Source organism: Pangasianodon hypophthalmus, chromosome 27 (genome assembly GCF_027358585.1).
Source record: "Pangasianodon hypophthalmus isolate fPanHyp1 chromosome 27, fPanHyp1.pri, whole genome shotgun sequence".
Lineage (NCBI taxonomy): Eukaryota > Metazoa > Chordata > Actinopteri > Siluriformes > Pangasiidae > Pangasianodon > Pangasianodon hypophthalmus.
The window spans coordinates 10,271,159-10,289,784 of record NC_069736.1 but is presented as its reverse complement, the minus strand read 5'-3'; the positions used below and the strand labels follow the sequence as shown (position 1 = coordinate 10,289,784).

The 18,626-nt window shown below is 39.2% G+C and overlaps 1 protein-coding gene across 1 annotated transcript; it reads right to left on the bottom strand.

The window, feature by feature from the left end:
* Positions 1 to 5,100: 5,100 nt before the first annotated feature.
* On the bottom strand, positions 5,101 to 16,370 carry LOC113531012 (myosin heavy chain, fast skeletal muscle). Its single transcript, XM_026921463.3, has 41 exons — positions 16,250 to 16,370; positions 15,899 to 15,932; positions 15,059 to 15,277; positions 14,824 to 14,967; positions 14,506 to 14,662; positions 14,364 to 14,391; positions 14,173 to 14,284; positions 13,939 to 14,031; positions 13,731 to 13,794; positions 13,549 to 13,647; positions 13,367 to 13,470; positions 13,147 to 13,285; positions 12,905 to 13,023; positions 12,658 to 12,807; positions 12,394 to 12,564; positions 12,003 to 12,303; positions 11,845 to 11,912; positions 11,678 to 11,765; positions 11,352 to 11,469; positions 11,146 to 11,269; positions 10,899 to 11,035; positions 10,416 to 10,671; positions 10,063 to 10,305; positions 9,780 to 9,956; positions 9,545 to 9,690; positions 9,326 to 9,416; positions 8,817 to 9,206; positions 8,609 to 8,735; positions 8,304 to 8,422; positions 8,010 to 8,206; positions 7,735 to 7,918; positions 7,463 to 7,628; positions 7,227 to 7,351; positions 6,779 to 7,087; positions 6,466 to 6,669; positions 6,260 to 6,385; positions 6,005 to 6,175; positions 5,767 to 5,871; positions 5,591 to 5,686; positions 5,358 to 5,489; positions 5,101 to 5,210 (listed from the first exon to the last, which is right to left on the bottom strand). Exons 3-41 carry the CDS (start codon positions 15,263 to 15,265, stop codon positions 5,196 to 5,198), a joined length of 5,802 nt encoding a protein of 1,933 aa, XP_026777264.2. The 5' UTR covers positions 15,266 to 15,277; positions 15,899 to 15,932; positions 16,250 to 16,370; the 3' UTR covers positions 5,101 to 5,195.
* Between the last annotated feature and the right edge of the window lie 2,256 nt (positions 16,371 to 18,626).

The window sequence follows — 18,626 nt, the reverse complement described above, 5'->3', positions numbered from 1 at the left end:
GGTCCTCTCCTGTTCTCTCTCTATACTCGATCTCTTGGTGCAGTCATATCCTCACATGGGTTTTCATACCACTGCTATACGGATGACACTCAACTCATTCTCTTCTTCCCTCAGACACTCATGTTTCTGCTCGGATATCAGCATGTCTGGCAGACATCTCATCATGGATGGCAGCTCATCAGCTGAAACTTAATCCCCGCAAAACTGAACTGCTGTTCATCCCAGATGATTCATCCCCATTTCAGGATCTTGCAATCTCCCTGGACAACTCTCTGATCTCGCCTTTGGTTACTGCACGCAACCTTGGGGTAACCATGGACAATCAACTGTCCTTTTCCTCTCACATTGCTAATCTGACATACTCATGTCAATTTCTCCTTTATAACATCAGAAGAATTCATCCATTTCTTTCCACACAGGTCACACAGGTGCTTGTTCAGTCCCTTGTCATTTCAAGACTGGACTACTGCAACTCACCTCTGGCAGGTCTGCCTCCGAGCACCATTAGACCTCTGCAACTGATCCAAAATGCAGCTGCATGACTGGTTTTCAACCTTCCTAAGTTCTCCCATGCCACCCCATTGCTACCCTCCCTCCACTGGCTTCCTGTAGCTGCCCGCATCAGATTTAAAACACTGATGCTTGCCTACAAAGCCAAAAAGGGACCAGCACCCACTTATCTCAAAGCACTTATCACATCCCGCACGGCACCACGCTCCCTCCGATCCTCTAGCACTGCCCGACTGGTCCCACCATCTGTCAGGGTACAAGGAAGACGTGCATCGAGACTCTTCTCTGTTCTAGCTCCAAGGTGGTGGAATGAACTTCCCCTAGATGTCCGAACAGCTGAGTCACTGGCAGTCTTCAAACGACGTCTAAAGACTTCGTTTAGACCTCGTCCTAAAGTAGTTAAATTAGCAATCTAAAAAAAAAAGTACTGTCTGAGCACTTGTCTATTAGTTTTTGGACTATTAGTGTTTGGACAAAGTTTTTGGACTGGTAGTATTCCTAGTTTGTGACCTAGCAAGCCAGTATCAGAATATATTTTTTGATAGACTTCAAAGCACTTTTGTAAGTCACTCTGGATAAGAGTGTCTGCCAAATGCCGTAAATGTAAATGTATTTTTTTCCACTGTCTCTATTTTTCCATTCACACACCTAAATGAAGCATCACATGTTCTTCTCAAGTGAACTTTATTTTAAATTTGAATCTACAAAGATTTTTCATAGAATATGTTTGTATGGTATCGAGGCTTATGGAAAAGAGATACAAAAAAGTCACTCTGCTTGTTCACTGTAGTGTATGAGGAACACAAGTGGTGTGGATTTGACTTATAGCATCTTGTAAAGAAAAGCTGACTACTTTTCTACTACTAAAATGCTCATTATAGTGGCTAGCAAAAGAGAAGGATTGCACTGTTTTAGAACAAGGAGTTTCCAAACATCCAAAGGTAGTTTTTGATATGTTCCACTATCCAGTAGCTCTTGGAACAGGTAATGCCTAGTACAATTGAGGAGATAAAGTTTGAGGAGGTTGTATGGCTACAATGACCAGTATAAGGGTAGTCCACAATGATTATTATATAGATTAAAAAGAAAGCTGTTTTTATATAATAAAATATACATCCAGAAAAGAATAATGGTATCTCAGCAATAATAAAGTAACAGTGTGATTTTCTGGCATTACTAGATATTAGGGGTGTAACAGAATGTTATTATCTGTTTTTATATCTGTATCTGTTTAGTGCTCAAAATATTAATATCTGGATGGGTATTTTTTTTTTTTATCTTAACCCTACCATTATGCCCTAGAAATACTGGAAAACATGAAAAAACATGGCTGTTAACTTGTTCCCTGAAAAGAATGAGAAAAAGAAGGAAAAATATTTGTACCAGTTCTCATGTCCAAACATTTTGGGCTAGTTTCAAGTCTTTTTAAAGTGTAGTTGGGGAGGGAATTTTGCTAAAAACCTGGCAACCCTCCCCACAAGCTTTAGGAAGCTGTTCTTTAAAGCTTAACATTAAAGTATAAACCTTTTTTTTATGTCGGTCGGTCCCTGTCCCTGAAGCTTTCTAACAAAAGCTTATTCCACTATTATCTGTTCAATCTGTTCAATCCCTATTCATGTTCAGTTACACCTGTACTAGCTGCCTAGCTTGTTCAGAAAAAAGAAGCTAAGGAAGGCAGCTGGCCCTGATTGTGTCTCTGCAGCAACACTAAGGGACTGTGCTGATCACTTTTGCTGATCACTTCATTCAGTTGCTGGCCCAGTACACTGTGTCTGCTTGCATTAAAATATCCATCATAAAGCCATATCTCAAGATGCAGAGAGTCTCCTGCCTGAAGGATTACAAACTGGTTGCCTTAACATCTGTCATCATGAAATAGAGAGAGACCACAACAGATGCACTCAAGGACCACCTGAAATTGCATACAGGGCTAACAGGTCTGTAAATTATGCCATTAATATGGATGTGCACCATATCATGCAGCATCTTGACAGCTCAATGGATTCACAATTTCCTTACCAATAGGAAACAGTATATCAAAGTGGGTGATCACATGTTAGATCCCCTCTTTCACAGCACCAGTGCTACAAAGGACTGTGTGCACTCTCCAATGCTCAATTAATTCTACAGCAATGACTGTACTTTTAGCAATCAGTCAAGCCTCTCAAGTTTTCTGATGACACCACCTTGGTTCATCTTATCTCAAATGGTGATGAGCCTACATACTACAAGGGTGTTAGCCAAGTAGTGTCATGATGTGAACCTGGAGATGTGGAGATGGAAATTGATAGGTTAAAGCACCCCCCATCCCGAAATACATCGCTTTGCAGTAGCAATGTAGAATTCCTAGGAACGGTCTTCCAACAGGACCTGAAGTAGGATAACAACATTACCACAATTATAAGGAAAGCCCAGCACATATACATTCTGTAACAGCTCAAGAAATTTCGACTGTCTCAAGCACTGCTGGGTCGGTTCTACTCAGTCATCATAAAATCAGTCATCTTCCCTCTGTGTTTGGTACAGCTTCACATCTGCTCACTCCAAGCAGAAATTATCATGCATTGTGAGATCTGCAGAGAAATTTCACTGGTTGCACTCCCCCAGAATCCTCCTCCTATTCAGGAGATGAAATGTTGCTATTTCTTCTGTAAATTGGCAGACAGAATGTTCTGCAGACTTCTGAACTCCTTCTCCTGCTACCATCATGAGTTACATCATCAATAAAGATTAGTGACCCCGTTTCAGAAGAAGCCTTGCAAGCCCAAGCCGTGACATTACCTCCACTGTGTTTGACCAATGAACTTGTATGTTTTAGATCACAAGTAGATCCTTTCTTCTTTCCTTCACTTTGGTAGAGGTTAATCTTGGTTCCAGAACTTTTCTGGATCATCTTTGTATTTCTTTGTCAATTCATATCAGACCTTCTGATTCTTACTGCAGACGAGTGGTTTGCATCTTGTGGTATGGCCTCTATATTCCTGCTCTCGAAGTCTTCTTCAAACGGTGGATTGTAATACTTTCATCCCTGCCCTGTGGATGTTGCTGGTGATGCCACTGACTGTGGTTTTTGGGTTTTTCTTCACAGCTCTCACAAAGATTCTGTCATCAGCTGCTGTTGTTTTCCTTGGCCAGCCTGTTTGATGTCTGGATGTTGGTACACCAGAGGTTTCTTTCTTTTTCATAGTATTCCAAATTATTGTATTGGCTATGCCCATTGCTTGTGGAATGGCTCTGATAGATTTTCTCTCTTTTCTCATCTTCAAAATGCCTTGCTTTCCTCCCATAGACAGCTCTCTGGTCTTCATGTTGGTTTATCTTTTTTAACAACAAATGCAGTCGTCACAGGTGAAACTCAGGGCTATTAATTATTCAGAGCTATTAATTGTTTAAACAATCACTCTAACAGGGCACACTTGGGTAAAAAGAAATGCCTGTCAGGCACATGTTCCAATATTTTTGATCACTTGAACAAATTGGTGGGTTCAAATAAAAGGTGCCATGTTCTAAGTTGTTTAAGACATCTAGATATAAATATCAGGAAATGAAAGCTGAAATTCTGATCTATCATCTCATATGTTTTGATCTCAAACCCAAATGTCTTCAGTATAGTAAAAACAAAAATTTGGTATTGCTGTTCGAATACCTTTGGAGGGAACTGTATAATCACTGATGTTCAGTGTAAATTATTGTATGTTTACTATAAATTACTGTCTATTATATAAATTATTGTATATTGGATATATTATGTATTAAGTTTTATTCATTGAGTATTGTATAGTGTGTGAATTGTGGTATATTGTGTGAATCTATTGCTGACTCCAGCACCAATACAAATTCTTTGTAGACTTTTATTTGACAATTAAAATATTCTGATTCTGATTCTATCCATAAGGAACAGAATTCAGAGCATGAGAAGCATAAGAAATCACTAGCTTGCTGAATAACTAGATAACTAAATAACTAGCTAGACATGTTCTCGTATGTTAGTTCAGATTTTATACTGGTATGATTGCTACTATCAAAGAATTTCACATTAATGGTACTCCATCCCACCAATTAAGGCCTAAGATATGGTAGCCAAGTCAACAATAATAGCTAAGCTATTATAAATAGCTATTATACTGCTAGTATAAATTGTATTCCAACTATTTAGATATGTATTCAGTACTAGTTTTTATGGGTTGACTCATAAGATATACATGTTTACATGGACAAATATGTAACAAAGATATAAAATGGAAGTTATTAATTTTATCTTTCACCCACTTTCATAGTTTCAGTTACCATTATTTACTAAGTGGGTGCTTTTAAGGAAATTATCAGTTGAAACCTGTGGCACATACTGTGCCTACAAAATGAGTTTACAATGCTATACCAAAATTTTATCTCAGAAAACAAAATCTGGTAATTAATTGTATTGGACGTAAATAAATAAAATGATTTGATTATTATGACTGCTGGCTAATAAATGCCTAATAAATGTCTGTATACCGGATCTGGAAATGGGTTTAAGATTTACTTATTTAGTGTAATCTCAGATAAAATGATAAAATATTTATTATTGGCATGAATAGCAAGAACAATTGATTGATTGTATACATTTTTATTTAACATTGAATGGAAAAATTTGCTCTGCTACACAGTCATATTTTATAACCACAGCAAAATCATGCTTCAGAGTTTTACTCTTCTTTGGCCTGTGGAGCAATAGAAGAAATAAAGCATTTGTTAATTCTTATATATTACTTAAAATATTGAGCACAAGTGAACTTGATAAATTTTTATTTTATGAAAAAAGTAAAAATTTACTTTTGCTTTCGTGAATAAGGAAATTCTTTACTGACCTTTCCACTATCACGACTCTTGGCCCTGAGCTTATTGACCTGAGACTCAGCGATGTCAGCACGCTCTTCAGCCTCCTCCAAATCATGCTGCACCTTCCTGAGCTTGGACAGGTGGGAATTGGCCTGTTCCTCCTGAATACAAACAGTTGTAGAAAGTTTGTGATATTGTTCAGACACTTATTCTTAAAAATGTCCAGCAAATTCATTAATATGCTTGGGCAGATTTGTCTCACCGCTTCCTCAGACTGTCTCTTATAGGCCTTGACCTTCAGCTGCAGCTTATCAACCAGATCTTGCAGCCTGGCAATGTTCTTCTTGTCCTCCTCAGTCTATAAATTTCACAATTATTTTATTAGTTTACATTTTAATGTGAATAGTGGTCTTATTATTTGACACGCTTTATACATACTTGGTAGGTGAGCTCCTTCACTCTCCTCTCATATTTGCGGACACCCTTAACAGCGTCAACTCCACGTCTCTGTTCAGCTTCAACTTCAGACTCCAGCTCACGTACCTGGAAGAGTTCATCCATAAAATATTGAGACATACCTTGCAAAACAAATCCTGCTCTGTATCAAAAACGGGGCACTGGGACATGAAAAGCTTGGAAAGCTTTTTAGTTAAAAAAAATAGCCTTCAAGACTTACCCTGGACTCCAGTTTCTGAAGTTGTTTCTTTCCTCCCTTCATGGCCAGATTCTCAGCCTCATCCAGGCGGTGCTGGAGGTCCTTGACTGTGACCTCCAGGTTTTTCTTCATCCTCTCCAGATGAGCACTAGTGTCCTGCTCCTTCTTCAACTCTTCAGCCATCATTGCAGCCTAAGGTAAAATTTCAAAATTATTTTTTTCTTGAACCTTTAGAACTGATTAGCTATGTGTAATCTAAATTGTACCAATACGCACATCAGTGATAGCTTTCTTGGCCTTCTCCTCTGCATTTCTTGCTTCCTGCACAGTGTCCTCAACCTCACTCTGGATTTGAGCAAGGTCACCCTCAAGCTTCTTCTTGGTGTTCAGCAGGCTTGTGTTCTGCAGAGAAAGTACAAATGATATTAATATCTTTCCTAAGCAGTCATACACATTTTTAAAAACAAGTTAGTTTTTAATACCTGAGAGTGCAGCAAACCAACACGCTCACTAGCATCAATCAGCTCCTGTTCAGCCACTTTGCGGCCTCTCTCTGTCTGCTCAAGGGCAGCTCTGAGCTCATCAATTTCAGCCAACATCAGAGTGTTTCTGCGCTCCACCATGGCCACTTGCTCCTTCATATCCTCTTGTCCTCTCAAAGCATCATCAAGGTGCAGTTGAGCATCCTGAAAGCAAAGATAAATAGATGTCATTTTTCCTATATGTTTCATTTATAGATGATTGGACACCTGTGGAGTCTTTATAAAGCACTGAATTGTACTAATCTGATGTCACCTTGAGTTGTCCCTGGACGTTCCTCAGCTGTTTCTGTGCCTCAGCAGCTTGGCGATTGGCATGGCTGAGCTGAATTTCCATCTCATTGAGATCTCCCTCCATCTTCTTCTTAATTCTCAGAGCATCATTCCTGCTCCTGACCTCAGAATCCAGAGTACTCTGCATAGACTCAATCACCCTCTGGCTGTTCCTCTTGATTTGTTCCATCTCCTCATCCTTCTCAGCAAGCTTCCTGTCAATCTCACTCTTAACCTGGTTAAGTTCAAGCTGGACACGAAGAATCTTTGACTCTTCATGCTCCAGTGTGCCCTGTGAATGAAATGAAACAGAATTTATTTGAAGTAAGATATAAGAGATTTGTTTCATTGTGACCATCAAAATCAAGTTGTTGACAAAAAAAATCTTTAAGTAGTATCAATTGTCCTCATATGTGCTATTTTCTGTATACCTCTGCCTCCTCCAGAGCAGTCTGGATCTCAGCCTTCTCAGTCTCTACTGCCTTCTTGGCCTTCTCAAGCTCATGAATGCTCTTTCCAGTATCACCAATTTGTTCAGTCAGGTCTGAGATCTCCTCTGTTGAAAGACAAAATTATGAAGCACAAAATTGTATACACAGGTGCTATTTGAGGGTGTGGGCATGACTAAGATAAAAGTCATGACAGGGATCAGATTGTTTTGACATACGCTGCAGATTCTTGTTCTCCCTCTTGAGTGTTTCCAGTTGATCAAGAGCTTCCTCATAGGAGTTCTTCATCTTGAACAGCTCAGTGCTCAGACCACGAGCCTCCTTCTGGGCTCCCTCCAGCTCAGCCTGACCCTCCTCATACTTCTGCTTCCATTCTGCCAGGACCTTTAATACAGATGCACCAGTTATTTTGTAAAAGCTTGTTTGAAGACATCCAATGGAAATGTGAAACCTCTCAATTACTTCTCAATAAATAAATTACACAGTTTACCTTATCAAAGTTCCTCTGCTTCTTGTCAAGGTTAGCAGCCAAGGCATTGGCTCTTTCCACATCAATCATGAGGTCCTCCACCTCACCCTGCAGTCTCTGCTTGGTCTTTTCCAGAGAGGCACACTTGGAGTTCACAGCCTCAATTTGTTCCTCAGCCTCCTGCAGACGCTGTGCCAACTTCTTCCTGTTAAGTGTTACATTTTGTTTTAGGTGGGATTTGGTGTGATAGTTCTAGCTGTTTTTTCAGTATTATGAATGTTTTGTGTTGAACATACTTGGCTTCCTCAAGTTCCTCAGTGCGCTGGATAGCATCAGTTTCATATTTATTTCTCCACTGAGCCACTTCGCTGTTGGCCTTGGACGTTGCACGTTGTAATTCAGCCTTTGCCTCCTGCTCCTCCTCAAACTGCTCCCTGAGGAGATCACAGTCATGACGGGCAGACTGCAAACCATGGGCCAGGGCATTCTTTGCCTGTGGAGAAAAAAATATATAATTTTTTCATTATTTCTTAATAGATACATATCACATGTGAGGTATGTAATATGGTAGAATTTCATTACATGTTTACCTTAACCTCCTCCTCCATCTGTCTCTTGAGCTCCTCAATTTGCTGAGTGAAAGCCTGCTTGCCTCTGGTCAGCTGAGAAATCAAAGCTTCCTTCTCTTCCAGTTGACGTGAAAACTCACCTGTTTGATTGTAGATCAAACTTTAAACTTTTTTTTTAGGTTCATGTTAATTAAATGTAATGAAAGGTTATTGTTCTGTGTAATGAATATTTATAATACACGTTTGAGAGTGGTTGGTTGATTCCCATGAATGTACTTTGACATTGGACTAAAGTAATATCTTGCCAACATATAAAAGAATATTACCATTTTCAGTTTGTAGTCTGGCTTTTTGAACACTGATGTCATTGACCTGGCGTGCATTCTCATCATTCTTGGTCTTCAGCTCGCTCAGTTGGTCCTCAAGGGTACGGCACATCTTTTCAAGATTTGCCTATAGAAAAAGATAGTTATAGTTTTCTGGATATTCCAATCTGTAACCTTGGTATTGCACATATTGAATAAAAGTATCAACCTTAGCTTTAGCAACAGCTTCCATATTGCTGGAGAGATCATCGATCTCCATTTTGTATTCACTCTTCTCCTTCTCAAGTTTCTGCTTGACTCGCTGCAGGTTGTCGATTTGTTCTCCCAGCTCTGCCACACTGTCAGCCTGCTTTTTGCGGAGGGCAGCAGCAGTTGCTTCATGCTGCAATGTGGCTTCTTCAAGATCACGACGCAGCTTCTGGAACTCAGCCTCTCGCTTCTTGTTCATCTCAATCTGAGCTGCAGTTGCTCCACCAGCCTCCTCAAGCCTCTCGCTGATCTCCTCAAGTTCCCTGGAGAGATCAGATCTTTGCTTCTCAACCTTGGCACGAGCGGCACGCTCAGCCTCAATCTCTTCCTCCAGCTCCTCAATACGGGCCTATTATTGACAGAAAACCACCCATTTGTAAAGAACCATATAATTAAGTAGAGGTAATTGAGGTGCCTCTTGCCAGCACACTTATTTCATTTGCTTCTGTATCAACTACATTTAGATACCTGAAGCTCCTTGATCTTCTTCTGATGCTGAGCACCAAGAGATTGCTCATCCTCAATCTTGCTAAGAAGCTGGCTTATTTCAAATTCTTTCCTGAGAGAAATAAACAATAACTTTGTTTCAGCATACAAAGCAGTATATACTATATATTTATATAGTATAGTATTTATATATAGCTGATGGAGCTATTTCTGTGTGTTTCTAATTTGCTATATAATTACTTTTTCAGCTTCTCTTCAGACTGCTGCTTGTCGTTCTCCAGGTCCATGATGGATTCCTGAGCCAGTTTCAAGTCACCCTCAAGCTTTCTCTTGGCTCTCTCTAGATCCATACGGAGTTTCTTCTCTTGCTCAAGAGAACCTTCCAGCTGTAAAAACACAAAATATCAATTTAAGTACTGTGTGCAGAATCAGCCTGCGAGTAACCAATTTTGCAATTCTGTATCACGTAACTCACATCATCCACTTGCTGTTCAAGCTTAGTCTTGGATTTTGTCAGAGTGTTGACTTTGTCCTCCTCTGCCTGAAGATCATCAAGGGTCTGCTGATGTGCCTCTTGGAGGGCTTTCTTCTCTTTTGTGAGTTTGGCAATGCTCTCATCTTGAGCTGTCATCTCCTCTGTGAGGTTCTTAACCTGCATTTTTGAGAACACAGTTACTGTATTTGCAGGAACTCATTTAATTAGAAAAACAGGGAAAGTGGGAATAGTTTATTGCTGTCTGTACAAACATAGTACAAACCTTATTTTCAGTGGCATGTTTCTCCTTTTCCACTTTAGCCAAGGTGAGCTCCAAGTCATCAATGTCCTTCTTTAGCTCAGAGCACTCATCTTCCAGTTTCCTCTTCTTGGCAGTCAGCTCAGCATTGATCTCCTCCTCATCTTCCAGTCTCTCAGTTGTCTCTTTGAGTTTAGCTTCAAGCTGGATTTTGCTTTTGATCAGACCCTCACATCTCTCCTCAGCATCTGAGAGATTCTCAGCTTCCTATTTATTGTGCAAAAAATCCTATTAGATACACCAATTTGGAAGTAAAATGGACCTAGACTTACATCACTTATTGTAAACTAAATTTGCAACATAATCAAAATTCTTACAGATGCAACTTGAAGCTGCAGGTCATTCTTCTCTTGGAGCAGTGCCACCATCTTTTCTTCCAGCTCCTTCTTTTTGGCCTCAGCCTTGGCGAGATCTTCCTTGCATTTTGCAAAGTCCTCTTTCATGGTGGCCAGCTCCTTCTCAGTTTCAGCACTCTTCAGCAGGGGCTTGATCTTGTAGTACACCTTCATCCATGGCCAATGTTTGACATTCATAAATGAGCGGATGTTGTACTGGATGGTGTCAATGGCCTCCCTGGAGAATAGAAATGGTTCTTTTCTACTTTTTTTCTGAATTTATATCTGATTTAAATAATTTAAGTCATGGGAATAAAAAAAGTGTCTGAGAAATAACTACATGGTTCATTCACAAACGTTCATGTGTGAACCTTTTTTACTTTCATAGTGTACAACAGTTTCTGGGGACAGTAATAGTACAATAAATAGTTATTGTTCAAAGTTATGGATAACATTATGAAATACCTCCTCTCCATCATCTTCACAAACTCTCGTCTCATGAGGAAACCACGGCAAACAGCCTGAGTCATTGTGACCAGAGCAGCCAGTTTCTCATCTCGCATCTCTTCAAGAGTACCCAGCAGACCAGCTTTGAAGAACACCTGAATTAAATGGCAAAATATTACATCATTTGGCCCTCAATTTGTTATTTTATATTTATGCAGAAAGAAAAAATGAAGAACTCTCTTTTTGAGCACTTAAGGATATTCACCTTAGTGTGTCCAAATCTATACTGGTCATGGTCAATGTCAATGGATCCCAGAAGCTTCTCACAGGCCTTCTTGTTGTCAATAAACTGGCCCTCAGGAATAACACTGGCATTCAGCACTTTGTATCTGTAAAAATATATCATCCAAACATTGTAAGACAAGAAAAAAAAACAACAGCTAGACACTAATAATATGGAGTTTTTTGTACCTTTGCTTGAAGTCACCATAGAGGATTCTGCTGGGGAATCCCTTTCTGCAGATTCTGATACCCTCCAGCACACCGTTACATCTCAGCTGGTGGATAACAAGGTGGTTCTCCATAAGACCTGACAAAGAGAATATGATTAACCACTCATCAAGGTAATCGTCAAGTCAACAGTGTTTGTTGTTTGCACAGCTCACGCTGGGTCCACTGACATTGAAATTCTTTGGAGTAGTTCTGTTGACTTTTAGTAACATAATGTAAACAATAAATATTTTTATATGCTTGTCAGGCCAGTTTTAGCTTTTAGACTTAAAAGCTTTAAACTTTACCTGGAGTCTTAGACTCATTGGGAATCAGGCAACGCACAAAGTGAGGATGAGTGCTCCTCAAGTTGGTCATCAGCTTGCCCAAGTTCTCCTGTGTAGTAAACAGTTTATTGGTACTCATATTTAAAATGGAATTGCCTTGATCTTAATTAACTATAAATGTAACAAACCCTGAACTGTGAGGACACGGTCTGCATGGAACCACCCTTCTTCTTGCCTCCCTTCTTGCCACCGGTCTCTGTGCACATTAAATTATAAGCACAGTTACATTTTTAAGCATACAACTAAGCAAGTAGCATAAGCATGTCTTTAAAATAAATGAATTTACCCTCAACAACAGGTGGGTAGAGGGTAGAAAGCAGTTTGACGGAAGACTTCTGGTAGAGCTGCACAACAGACTCATTCAGTGGGTCCTTGTTCTTGTCCAGCCAGCCAGAGATGTTGTAGTCCACAGTACCAGCATAGTGAACCAGGGAGAAGTGGGCCTCAGCTTTGCCTTTGGCAGGTCTGGGTTTCTGGAAAGCGTTGCACTTGCCAAGATGCTGTTCATACAGCTTGTTCTTGAAGCTGGTGTCTGTAGCTTTGGGGAACATGCACTCTTCTTCAAGGATGGAGAAGATACCCATGGGCTGTTACAGTACAGGAAAAGCAGTGGTGAGGAGACATTGTAGATATTGCAAATGTAGTACATAACATAATGACCTGCATAGAAACCACACCTTCTCAATAAGTTCAATGCAAGCAGCCAAGTCCATGCCGAAGTCAATGAACTCCCAAACAATGCCCTCCTTCTTGTACTCCTCTTGCTCCAGGACAAACATGTGGTGGTTGAAGAACTGTTGCAGTTTCTCATTGGTGAAGTTGATGCACAGCTGCTCCATGCTGTTGAACTGGAGAGATGGAAGAGTACACTCTGTAAGTATTGCACATTATTCAAACTAATTTTTAAGTGAACATTTAAAAAACGTTCACGTATCACGTACATCAAAGATTTCAAATCCAGCAATGTCCAGCACACCGATGAAGAACTGTCTGGCTTGTTTGGTGTCCAACATCTGGTTGATACGTATGACCATCCACAAGAACATCCTTTCATAGATGGATTTGGCCAATGCGCTGACTGCGTTATATACCTAAAAGTACAAGTTGTTCTTCAGTTTGGGTTTGCTTTCTTCTACTGTGCCATTTGCATGCTTTACGAAAGGCTTTTTAATACTTTTGATTGCATACCTGTGGCACAGTCTGACCCTTTGTCACAAATTCGTTTCCAACCTTTACTCTGGGGTAGCACAAGGCCTTCAGCATATCCGCTGAGTTCAAACCCAGAAGGTAGGCCACTTTGTCAGCCTCTGTTAACAGTAGCAAAATTATACACATTATACATACACTTTTGTGAGTTTTGAATCACAGGACCAGAGCTTTCATGCATGAGACAGTAATAAATGGAACTCTTGAAAAAAGGTCAGGCTCACCCTCTGTGCCATCAGGCTCAGCCTGCTCCTCACGCTGCTTCTGCTTGAACTTCATATTACCGTGATGAAGAACAGCTCCAGTAAATTTGTAGATGCTCATTTTCTCCTCAGCACTGAAGCCCAGGATGTCGATAGCAGTCTATAAAATAATGACAGCAGTTAGAGCCATAAGGCTCCATAAAGTATTTCAGCATAAGACCTATTAGCAAAAATCCCTTACATCTGTGGCAATCAGTTCCTCCTTATCATTAATGCTTGGCACTGTGATCTGACCCTGACTGCACATGGGGAAGTCGTAGGGGTTGGTGGAGATGAGCGTCATTTCTGTGGAACAAGGACAGTGGTTAAAACAAATTTTTGGCTAGTGTAGGCTGAGGAAAGAGAATATTTATATTTCCTTACCAATCAGCTCAGGCTTTTCATTGGTCATCATCTGGTAAAAGATGTGGTATCCTCTCTCGTCTGAAAGCTGGAAAGATACTCTAGACTTCTCCAGCAGATCTGTTAGGAAAATGTGCCCATGTTATCTCCAAAAGCTAGACTAGTAGAACTACCATCACTGATGTATTAATTAGTCAACTTACATGTCTCAATGTCAGCACTAGCCAGTTTGCCGCTTGTGCCAAAATGAATTCTGATAAATTTACCCTGGTTTAGCAAAACAAATGGTTTCGTGTCAGTTTCACCAGAAATCAGAGAATCAGCATGAGCATGTTGTAAACTGTATATAAACATCGCAGTTTATATAATAGTGTAATTGAAATGTATTGTGTTGAATAGAATCAAACTTACAAAACGAGACGAGTTGTCATTTCTCACAGTCTTAGCATTACCATAGGCCTCAAGGAGAGGATTGGCTGCAATGATCTGGTCTTCAAGAGATCCCTGCAACACATTTTGATTGTATTAAATGTGTTTTTAGTTTGTGACATTCCATTCCATGTAGAGGGAGAAAGAAGATAGAAACCCAAAAAACCCTGACCCTAAAAAGAGTGCCCAGTAGACCAAATGGAGTTCAGTTTATACCTGCATTTTGCTGGAAGCTTGCTCCTTCTTCTTGTCACTCTGCATAGCAACTGTGGCAAAGTACTGGATGACACGTTTGGTGTTCACAGTCTTTCCAGCACCAGATTCTCCACTGGTTTAGATTAAATAAAACAATTAATGATACTAAAAAAGAGAATTGTAATTATTTGTATGTACTCACAGGTACTTACGTAATCAGGACAGACTGGTTCTCCCTATCTGTGAGATGAAAATAAAATTTCATATAATTTAAATAAAAACATAGGTAGTAGTTTAATCTAATATCTTACATCTGTCTTATATCTAATATCTTAATAATTACATCTGTCTTACCAGTGAGCATAAACTGATAGGCATTGTCAGACACAGAGAAGATGTGAGGTGGGGCTTCCATGCGCTTTTTGCCTCTGTAGGCAGCCACCACTTCTGCATCGTACACTGGGAGCCACTTGTAGGGGTTCACAGTAGCACAGAAAAGTCCAGAGTAGGTCTGAAGTAGATAGAGACAGGGATGATTACATACAAGATTTTCAAAAAAAAAAAAAAAGTGTTGCAATTCTATCAAGTAAGCAGCTCTTTGGGATAAATTCATAGGAAGAAATAATGTCTTTTGCTGCTAGCTTGGTAGTGTAGTACTCTTGCTTAACTTACGTAGATCATCCATGCTGCGTAACGCTCTTTGAGGTTATACAGCACAGAAGCTTCATTGAGGTGGGTCATCATAGCCATGTCCTCAATCTTATCGAACTTAGGAGGGTTCATGGGGCAGACATCATCCTCCTTAACTGTTCTTGTCTATAAGAGAATCACATAATGCACAGTCAGTGTGACTGACCTATATATAATGTTATGAAGTTGCGATGTGCATTTCATCATTGATTCTCACCTCCTTGCTCTCAAGCAATTCGACAGTGACTTTGCCACCATCTCTGCTCTTGATTGTAGCCTTAAGGTACAGCTCTTTGTCATCAGCTACATAGCAGGCCGCCTTTGCATCAAAGGGCTTGTTTTGAGCCTCAATTCTCTCCTTCTCAGGCTTACGGAGGTAAACGGCAGCTTTGCCATAAACGGCCATCTCCGCGTCTGTGCTCATGGTGGCAGCTTTCTGTAATCATGATATATTAAGTTAATCAAATTTATTTATTGCAACAATAACATGTTGTATACGGTTTTTATTTTTAAAATATTTTTGCAAACCAATCACAATGCTTTATGTATAGCATTCAAGTAATATGCAGTAGAGATTGATGTTCTTTGTTTTACTGCTTTATCTAAAATAATAATCTGATGTTGCTTTAATTACACTATGGTAAAAGTTCTTTTTGTACTAAGTAGCATATGACACTCCCTAATCCCTTCTTTTTAAAAACAAATTCTACAGCTTTATATGCAGTAGAGATTGATGTTCTTTGTTTTACAGCTTTATCTAAAATAATAATCTGATGTTGCTTTAATTACACTATGGTAAAAGTTCTTTTTGTACCAAGTAGCATATGACACTCCCTAATCCCTTCTTTTTAAAAACAAATTCTACAGCTTTATATGCAGTAGAGATTGATGTTCTTTGTTTTACTGCTTTATCTAAAATAATAATCTGATGTTGCTTTAATTACACTATGGTAAAAGTTCTTTTTGTACCAAGTAGCATATGACACTCCCTAATCCCTTCTTTTTAAAAACAAATTCTACAGCTTTATATAGTGATGTGCATGTCATTTTGAATTACCTTCCTGTGCTCTCACAGGTGTCAGTTCACAATCCTGTAAAACAAACAATTATTTGTTTATGTATTTAAATATATGGAAATAGATTAAACACATTAATAAGCATAATATCTGTGTCTAACAAGTGTTCTCTATAGGGTTCCACAGGGTATTTCAAAGATCAAAGTTCAGATTCATTTATTGAATGAATTTTTAATATGTCCAGCTCAACCAACTCAAACTCTACCAAATATACAAAATGCATTCAGTTACTTTTGTCAGTTTGATTTTCTTTAAATCTTAGAAATTAAAGTTGCAAGGGTTATGTCATTGTTCTGTCAACTCTCCTACAGAATAATAAGATTGCATCTTACCACACACAGGAATTTCCCTGGACTCTTCTGCAGTCTCCTTGTCATGTCTCACAGTTACTTATATTGGTTGTGTTCTGCTAGCCAAGCAGAAGTTATATATGTCCAGTCTAATAAGGCTTGGATGCTAGTCAAAAAATCGATCTCAAAGAACACTTGGTGCTGGCAATCACATTGTGATGTTCTTTTAAATAGAATTGACCAGCAGGATGACAGTATGATTTCTTTTTGTTTTAAATACGTCAAAAATAAAGACATACGTCTTAAATAAATATGTCTTAAATAAAGACATCCTCATGAAACTGACTACCACTGCTGATGAATTTCCACAGCTTATATGTTTGGTTTATGTATATAGGGGTAAACACCAATAACCAAAACATCAGTAACTTAATGGTGAATATATGTTTAAACCACTGTTTTTAATTTATCCCATGTGGAATTTCGCATGTCAACATATGTATGTCGCATTGCAAAACCTGAAACCAGTGTGAGTGTTTGTAATCCATTTAAGGAAATGGGGCCATCAGTTTCATGTCATATGTTTGGTTCATATTTCATCCATCTGCATTTCCATAGCCTCTTGTGCCACACTCACCATTTGTTAAATTAGTATGTTACTAAATGCAGATGTGTGAAAAATACCATGCTAATAACCTTGCCAGCTTTGGAACTTTGATCTCCCCTGTGATATGAATGTGTAACATTAAACAGTGTCTAATGTATAGGTTATGTGTACATGCCATATGTTCCTAAAATAATTAAGCTGTCACCTTAAGAACACATGTCATATTTTTTTTTTATTGCTATGTTAAGTTTTCATTCCTGCTATAAATAATCCAAAGAATCACACCAAATACCTTTTCCTTGCTCAAGTCACCTAATAAAGTGCTGCAGTCATTTAAACAATGACTGTATGAATCCGTGTGAATGTAATCTAACTTTTTGTTTATATCATATGAGGAATTTTGCATAAAACAGCCAGAATCAGAACTAGTACCTGTAGTTAGTGTATTTACTAACAAAGTGTCTGTCAAACAGGATTAGTTATTCAGACAGGCTTGCATCCATCTACGCACTACTGCTGCATGTTAACAATGGTACAAAACTTCTGTAAATTACCAAATCAGGTCTAGTATAGAAGAACAATATATTGAAGCCTGCTCATACAAATACATAATTCAGTGCATGCTAAAAGTTGTCTACTAACATATCTTGTTGAACAATAAATAATACATCGACCATTGATTTATTTGCTTGTTACTGTGAGTAACAACGATGTAGGTCTGTATAAAAGTATGTGCTTAACATGTGAGTAACAACGATGTAAGTCTGTATATTACATTATGTGCTTTTCTCTCACCACAATGTCAATCATACCATTATTTTGCCCAGTCCTACCTTCTGGTATTGTTTAGTATGAAAGGACAGTTTACACTTTATTAGAGTGAATTAGAGTGAATTTAGAGATAAACTCACACAGCTTAATATTTGCTGTTTGACTCACACCTTCCTCTGAAAAACTAGGATTGATCAGAGCACTACTTTACTGGTCTGAAAATGTGCTGACCGACATGGAGTCCAAAGACAAGGAGTGAAATCATCAGAGAAAATGGGTTAAACTGGAACAACAATTTCTGAGTGATGAGGACTGTTTTCCATTATGAGACTACTTAAAGCTGCAGTGCATAACATTTTTTTGTTAGTACCTATATTCAAATACTGAGTCAGGGTAATATAGAGTAAGATACTAAAAAACAGTAAAAGTAATTCACAGTCAGGGCTGTATAATCAGTTTGTTTAAGGTGTCATGTGTGATCTGAGATGCATTATAGATCATCACACAAAATGGGGTGTCTTTACACAGAGCCAAAGCTAGCTAGCTAGGTAAAACACAGAAATCACAAAAGGTACTGTTTACAAAATACACAGTGAACACATACTGTATTGGGTAATAAAAATATTGTGACAAGGCATGCGCGTTTTTTCTTCACATTGTCTATTAGATGACTACAGTATAGGAGCAAGGTAGCTTGTTACCACTGGCCTTGGAGATCCATCCTGCATCACAGGGAGTGAAAAAACGTCTCTAGGTTACGCATGTCACCATGGTTCCCCGAGGGAACGAGACGCTGCGTCGAAACGCTATGGGAACGCCCCCAGCGTGACCACGCTCTGAATCACATGTGCAATCAGTCCAATGGATGGGCGAGACGTCACGGGCGGGGTGACGTAGCGACCCGGAAGCTTAAAAGCACGTACGGTGGATACAGCGGCAGCTTCTGAGAAATGAAGCAGGCACTCACAGGGATGCCGGAAGTATGGCCCTGAGACGCGGCGTCTCGTTCCCTCAGGGAACCATGGTTACATGCGTACCCTA

Coding starts and splice junctions, on each gene's coding strand:
- LOC113531012 (XM_026921463.3), bottom strand. CDS start 15,265: ATGAGCACAGACGCGGAGATGGCCGTTTATGGCAAAGCTGCCGTTTAC. Junction 10,306..10,415: donor TGCAGCTTCAAGTTGCATCT/GTAAGAATTTTG, acceptor CACAATAAATAG/GAAGCTGAGAATCTCTCAGA. Junction 6,670..6,778: donor ACGTCCAGGGACAACTCAAG/GTGACATCAGAT, acceptor CTTTGCTTTCAG/GATGCTCAACTGCACCTTGA.